The sequence below is a fragment of the Sinocyclocheilus anshuiensis genome, unplaced genomic scaffold (genome assembly GCF_001515605.1).
Source record: "Sinocyclocheilus anshuiensis isolate Anshui unplaced genomic scaffold, SAMN03320099.WGS_v1.1 scaffold1455, whole genome shotgun sequence".
NCBI classification, from domain to species: domain Eukaryota; kingdom Metazoa; phylum Chordata; class Actinopteri; order Cypriniformes; family Cyprinidae; genus Sinocyclocheilus; species Sinocyclocheilus anshuiensis.
The window spans coordinates 318739-326136 of NW_015541012.1; the positions used below are offsets into that span (position 1 = coordinate 318739).

The following is a 7398-nucleotide window of genomic DNA, read 5'->3' on the forward strand; positions in this document are numbered from 1 at the left end:
TATATATATATATACACTGTGTGTGTGTGTGTATATATATATATATAAATGAACTGTATATCAACATTTGCTTAAACCTCCACATTGAAATAATTCAAAGCTATTACATTATTGTGGCAGATACGTAAATCATTTAATGTACATCACAAAAAGTGGCTTTACACTTCAACATATAGTTAAAATTTTTAGTTTTGTTTTATATCTATATCCCTAAATAAAAGTTGATCACAACTTATTTAATGGCCACTGTGAGTTTCCGTATGTTTGGAAAAAATGTTATTTTTGTAAATTAGTTTGGTGCCACTATTAGTGCAGAAAATTCTCAAAAATACCCTTGGAGAGAGGCAGTCAGATGGTATTTTCCTGGGACGAGTAGGCGCCAGTAGTCCCCTGCAGTGTTGGATGTGATGGGGTGATTAACTGTGTCCACAGTGATCGTAGCATTGGGGATGCCAGATCCATCTTTACTGTCGATTACCATTCCCTTTACTCCACGGTGGACCTGGACATCCAAAAAACGTATTCTATAGAGTGTGTAGCAGGACAGAGGTGAAAAAACAAGCAAAAGAAGCAGTCAGACTGTCTGACCTGATGGATGAACTGCAGAAGTGATCTGCGGTTTTTTTCCCAGTAATTCGGTAGATCTGCTGCTGGTGGGTATTTGTAACAGCCCAGTTCAATGGTCACTTCAAAGCAGTTACTGTTGACATAGTTCCAGTCCTGCATCCCTCCTGAGGGAAAAGCACATAATGCACTTATATTTACTACTTATTATAGTCCTTTCAAATTTCATACACCTTTTTTTCTGGATATTACTTTAGGTTGACAATATTAACAAAAGAAACGTAAGCAGTTTGTCAGGTGTCTGTCTGTACGACAACATTCAAAGTTTCCTTTTCTAGTTATTCATAATTTTTTTCCCACAAACTTGGTGCTCACCGTGGACATTGTACCATGCAGCACCATTGGTGATGCCATCTTTAAAATATTCTTGGTACGAATCCATTTCCTTACAGGAGTGTCCATCAAACATTTGAAAGTTTTCCTGAAAAAGAAAAACAGAGATTGTTTTACAGGCTATTGATTTAGCTTTTAATGATTAAATATGCTTAACATCATTTGTTATTACAGAAAACACAAAGCCAGATGTTCACCTGTGAGTAAGCAAGAGCCACCATCCTGAATACGTCATCATCTGAGGACTTGCTGTATCCGCTAACATTGTCTAGATTATCGTCAAATGGATAATTCACCACCAAAGAGCCTGATAGAGATAGAGAGGTTATCTGTCTGTGTTTAACATGCACCAAATCAAACAGAACCATTATAAATTAGGACCTACCTCCATGAAGGTTGGCAGACAACACAAACGGGTAGCTCATGGCCCAGTTCATAACAGCAAGTGTCTCTGGCTGTCTGGGATCCGTGACAAAGTTGAACCGGTCAGGAAAGTTACGGTTCAGGTCATAGTTGTTAGTGTTGTTACGTCCCTGGACGCCACTGATATCTCCTGCACAAAAGAGAGCATTTTCATAACATTACATTCATAATAATAATAATAATGAATAAAAAATGTTGAATTTGTAAAATAAATATTGATATTAAATTAATAATTTATTGTTATGATGATGATGATTATTATTACAGATATTTAAAAAATATTTTTATTATTATTATTATTGATTATTATTATTAAGAATAACAATAATAAATAATAATAATAATGTTGGAATTATGCTTTTGTAGTTATAATGCTGCTCCCACAGAAAAATGTTATAATAAACAATAATATTAAAGGAATACTGTTAATATTGAATATTAATATGAATAATTTACTGTTGTTACTGTTATTATCTATATGATTAATAATAATAATAATAACAATAATAACAATAATAATAATGTATTATTATATAACATATTCTGAACATTCAATACAGTTTGAGGTTGGCTATTTCTGTCACACATGTGATATAATATTGGAAAAAATACAATGCTGAACGAAGAGAGATGCATTTAACAGCAAGTACATCATAATACATAAAATGTGTATAATGAACTGTTTTTCAGAGTTGGCAAGGCCTTACCCTCTTGGGACACTTCGTATCCATCTGGGTTCATTGAAGGCATGATGTGGATACGTGTGGAGTTGATGAGCTGAGTGATCTCAGGGTCAGTGCCATAGTTGCGACAAAGGTACTCGATGAGGTTGAGGAGCAGCTCCCGACCAACCACCTCATTGCCGTGCATGTTACCAATATACTTAAACTCTGGTTCACCTGGTGAGGAACGACAGGATTAGTTCACTTCAAAAGCCATTTGACTTTTAAAGATGTAGGATCTTTACACGTTATTACTTGCCTATAAGGCCCTTAATGGGTTAGCTCCTGCGTACCTAACTAGTCTTCTACCACGCTACAATCCATCACGCTCCCTAAGGTCGCAAAACTCTGGACTTTTGGTAGTACCTGTGTAAATGAAGACGGTGGGAAGTACCTAACTCGTGGACACCGGGATTGTCGGAGATCTCCATGATCCACAGGAGACGTCCCTGCACAGACTTGCCAATGGAATACAGCCGTGTGATGGAGCTGTAATCAGAGCTGAACTTCTGCAGGAACAGCTGCATGTCATTGTAGTGGTGATGTCGGAAGTCCTGGGGCTGGACTGTAACCCTGGAGTCCTTCTCTTCATCTGCTGCTTTGTTGACACCAATGCTGCTGCTGCTATCTGTGCTGGCACTGTTCACAGAGGTTTCAGTGGGGGACTCTGGGATTGAGGGGGTGGTTGGATTCTCATCATTCTCAGCTTCAAGGGTGATGTTCAGCACAGCTGCTTTTCCCTCAGTCACCTCCACCCCAGCCACGGACATGGGAATGTAGCTGCATGAACACAAAGATTGATATGAAACACACAGAACGATAACTTATACATGAAATGTAAGTCTCAGAGCATATGATCAATTAAAAAAAAACAAAAAAAAAAACAGCCATCAACAGGGATGGGTATTGAAACAGATTAATATACTCAGATTCCACATCACAAGCTCTTGGTTCAATTCTACTTCAGTTAATTTGGGTATATTTCAGTTATAATATCCACTTTGCTTGCATGTGAAAGAAATTCTCTCTCTGGTTGCGCTGAATGGTTTTGATTCACTAAAATGAGAATCATAAGGGTCATTTGTTTGTGAATCTGACTACATTGGTCATGCTATATGTTTTTGATTCACAACAAACAACTGGTTCATTAGAGTAATTTGTTCATGAATCAGACTATAGTGGGTGTGCTGTATGTGTCTCCACCAAAAAGAAACAGTTCAAAAGAGTAATTTGTTCATGAATCTAACTAAACTAGTCATGCTGTATGTGTTTTGGTTCACTAAAGAAATAATCAGCTCACACGAGTCATTCATTTATGAATCTGGCTACATTGATCATGCTGTATGTTTTTGATTTATTAAAAAAATAATCCGTTCATATGAGCCATTTGTTTGTCAATATGACTACATTGGTCATGCTGTATGTTTTTGATTTCCTAAACCAGTCAGCTCATAAGAGTCATTTGTTTCTAAATTGGACTATACTGGTTGCGCTATAATTATTATAACTGGCAGTGCTGTATAAATAAATTTTTTCACAGCCACTTAAAAATGGCAGAGAGTAAAAGAATCAAGATCACGATTAATTGGAAATTCAGTATTTTTACCCAGTCTTAGCCATCATATATATGATGAACACTAACCAAAGGATTTTCCTTGGAATATTAAATCATTATATACAGTTTTCCTCATAAATATGTACCATACGTACCCCGGGGCTAAAACTGTGATGTTGTAGGTGCCGGGTAGCAGCAGGCGATAGTAGTCACCAAAGCGTGAAGTGCTCACATTGTGGTTAATGCCCGCAACCATAATCACAGCATCTGCTAGAGGGGCATCATTCCTGGCAGCTCTGACAAAGCCATGCACGCCGATATGAATCTGAACACATACATAAGGCGGAAACGCTGAAAACCAAACCGCACTGACATTCTTAAAGAGCTCATTAAAAACTCTCCATGCGTGTCATTGCTAGCACATCGAGTTCTACTACCTTCTCCATGAAGGCCAGCAGGGCCTCCCGATTGTTTTCCCATTCTGTTTTGAGTTGAGATGAGGGTGGGTACTTGCAGCAGCTAAGCTCCATAGTGATTTCCAAACAGCCCCCCTTCAGGTAATTGAAATCCTGCATACCCCCTGCATGGACAGTAAGGACAAACTGTGTACCAAAGGCATGGTACGAATTGACATAGTGAGGTTGTCACGGCTCAAACTGTAGTAAGCATCTGCAAACAGGAGGAACATCTTAATACAAAGAGTCTTTCAAAAGGTGTGAGTTCAAGAATGTTTGACCAGTTGCTAATGTTAGGACAATGTAATAAATGTGGGGGTAGGAAACTGTCCATGTAAGCGAACCTACTTTTAGATGCTTTAAAAAATAACTCTAACTCATTTGAAGATTGATTTCAGAATACAAAGAGCTGACAGATATGGGTTAGGACACGCATTGGTCATGTCTGTCTAAGAAAACTCTGCAACCGCACGTTTGCTGACGCTCCCTCAGATGCCAAGCCTGTGTGTGCCAAAACTCATAAAACACTTCTAACCCTTCAACCCTTCAAACAAAATGTCTTTAGCAATATATACTTTAGATACAAAAGAAACCAAATAAGCTAATGCTAGCTTGTACATTATACCATTCAGAAGTTTGGGGCTGGTAAGATTTTCTTATTTAATTTTTTTTGTTTTGTTTTTGAAAGACATTATTCTCTTATGCCCACTAAGGCTGCATTTATTTGATCAAAAATACAGTGTTTGAAATAAATAAAAATACTTTTTTTTTTGTATTTGAAATACAAATCTTTTGTAATAATTAATAATAATTTATGCATTTAGCAGACGCTTTTATCCAAAGCAAATGTTTTTACTGTCACTTTTGATCATTTTAATGCATCCTTGCCGAATAAAAGTATTAATTTCTTTAAACAAAAAACTTTGACCACAAACTTTTGAATGGCAGTGTACATTAGGTCTTAATGTAACCTTATAACCATTTAATGCAGATACATGATGAGTAAAACAGATTCATGTGCCAAACCATCAAAAAACACCGGACCAACTAATGCTAACTTCAAGATGGCAATACGCAGTTATGCGTGTGTTCTTAAACACTTGAAAAGGTCTTGATTGTGAAAGATGTGGACCTCTGCTCTTTGCAAAATTGACTCACAGCTGGTCAATAGAAATGCAGTAACAAGAGGTCAAAAGGCTGTGTTCATGCAATGTAATTTCAAAGTAAAAGTCTGTCCACTTGGCAATCATGGCAACGGCCTTGGCAGCTATTTCAAGTCATGCAAATTCAGAGGACTAAAATGTCCAAAATTGCTTTCAAAGCTAATCTTTCAGTAAGATAACAATAAGTAAAAACAGTTTCTTTAGCTTAAATCATCTTAAAACTGTATTTTAAGACTAGTTGGTCCTGCTACTTCATGCAGTCTAGAGCAAAAAGACCTTTGCTAACAAGGCGACTGACTCTTGTAATTGAAAGCTTGTGAGGACAGATGTCTCTGCCTCATGTTTCCAGTCTCACCATAATATGTGACACTGTATGCTACCAGTCTAGCATGTCTAAAGGTGTTTAAAGGCCAGTTCTTCTGTTTGTCAGCACACATCCTTAATAACAGTTATTCTGACTTTCTCAACAGTTACACAGAAAACAAACATATGTGGAGGCATCCTGATTAGTCCCAGAAGAAACATCCTGTTTTAGCACATGCATCTTTGTATATGCTTATACAAACGAAAAGGAGAAGGTTAAACTTTTTTATTAAAATGTGCACAGTGTCCTAATAAACTGAAAGAACTATCCTTCGATCTGGGCTACTGACCTGCCAAAACAGACTGTAGAAGGCAAATCAATGTTGCCAGCGTCCTATGTTTGAAATGTCTTATCTTCCCAGGATTAACCCTGGGAACATAAGAATGACTCCCTAGACAGAGCTGGAATTGTCATAAAATGATTGAATATTAACTTTAAACACGCAGCTGGTGGTCTGTAAATTTTCAAACTGTGTTGGAGACAGTCTCAGAGACAGGATTCAGGTCACTGAACAGGCTTTGAGGCTGGTAACTTGTTAGCATGGTACAATACCAGTTTCTAAACAGAAAAAACAATACAAAAAGAATGAAACTTAAAAAGGAAGAAACTTAAACTGGTTCACTTGTTCATTGAAACAAAGCTGAAATAAAATACAATTATTGAATAATAACTTTAGAATATTTATAATATCAGATGAAACTTTAGAATTGAAATTCAGATTAAACAAAATTAAAATAAATAAATAAATAAAAAAGTTGACTTGGCAACTAACTGAAATAAAATAAGTTTAAGTTGAATCACTAAAGCTGAAATAAAAATTTAAATAAATGAAAGCTAAACAGTAATATTAATATAATTAAGAAAAATTACAAAAGCCCAATAAAATTACTAAAACATAAATCAAAAAGAAAATGAATTTATATAAATATATATATGAATAAATACTATAATGGCATATAATCAATACTAAAACAACACTGCTCTTATGATCTCTGTATGACTCAACCTCCACGTCAAAGATACCAGTTAAATGTTATAAGGTAAAACAAACAGCTAAAGATCAGGTGACATTTGCATGGGAATTATGCACTGAATGGAATTTAACTCCAAAACGGGCGTCATAATCAATCCCGAAATTAAATATGTCATAATTTCTAGCGGTTTTGAAGGTCACCACCACCACATGGTGACTTTCGGTCCTTTTCGGCATCAGTGCTCAACATTCAGGAGAGATTAGGCGTTCACACAGCAGGTTCTCCTTTTGTAAACCGCAACAAACAATACGCCACAGCTTCATTAAAGCTGAGAAAATCATACCCAAATGCAAGAAATGTGATTTATTCACCATGAGACTGGTTGAGCAAGTCTTAAAGTACATCATGGGTCTGACCTGCAAGCTTCAAGGAACATTGTGGATCAGATTTCTGCTGTTTGATGGTGATGGTTGAGAATACGGACTTCAGAGACTGAGGTTACAAACTGGTAAGTAATCAGAGAACACCAGAACAGTAAGCTTACAGTCCTGGTATTGGATTACTTGCAGGACTATTGTCTTTCTAACTAATACTGTTTGCGAACATAATAAACATTCCCAAAAAACCAAAGCAATTTCATTTCCAGCATTCTTCAATTTTAAACTCTCCTAAACTATAATGTGGCTACTATTAATATCAATATTTACAGTGCATGACTGAATGGTGTTTGTTTACGCAACTCATTATCACCCCCCCCCCCCCAAAAAAGAAAATTTGGGGGGGAA

At 36.5% G+C, this 7398-nt stretch overlaps 1 protein-coding gene across 1 annotated transcript in view; it reads right to left on the minus strand.

Moving 5' to 3' along the window:
• The window catches only part of LOC107690421 (carboxypeptidase D-like), a 16860-nt gene that overhangs the window by 7185 nt on the left and 2277 nt on the right, over positions 1–7398 (minus strand). The window contains exons 3-11 of the mRNA XM_016488751.1: positions 4095–4237; positions 3813–3982; positions 2497–2882; positions 2088–2279; positions 1343–1510; positions 1155–1264; positions 940–1045; positions 589–731; positions 333–502 (exon numbers count right to left, since the gene is read on the minus strand). Of these exons, the coding sequence (XP_016344237.1) occupies positions 333–502; positions 589–731; positions 940–1045; positions 1155–1264; positions 1343–1510; positions 2088–2279; positions 2497–2882; positions 3813–3982; positions 4095–4237 (1588 nt within the window). The remainder of the gene's footprint in view (positions 1–332; positions 503–588; positions 732–939; positions 1046–1154; positions 1265–1342; positions 1511–2087; positions 2280–2496; positions 2883–3812; positions 3983–4094; positions 4238–7398) is intronic.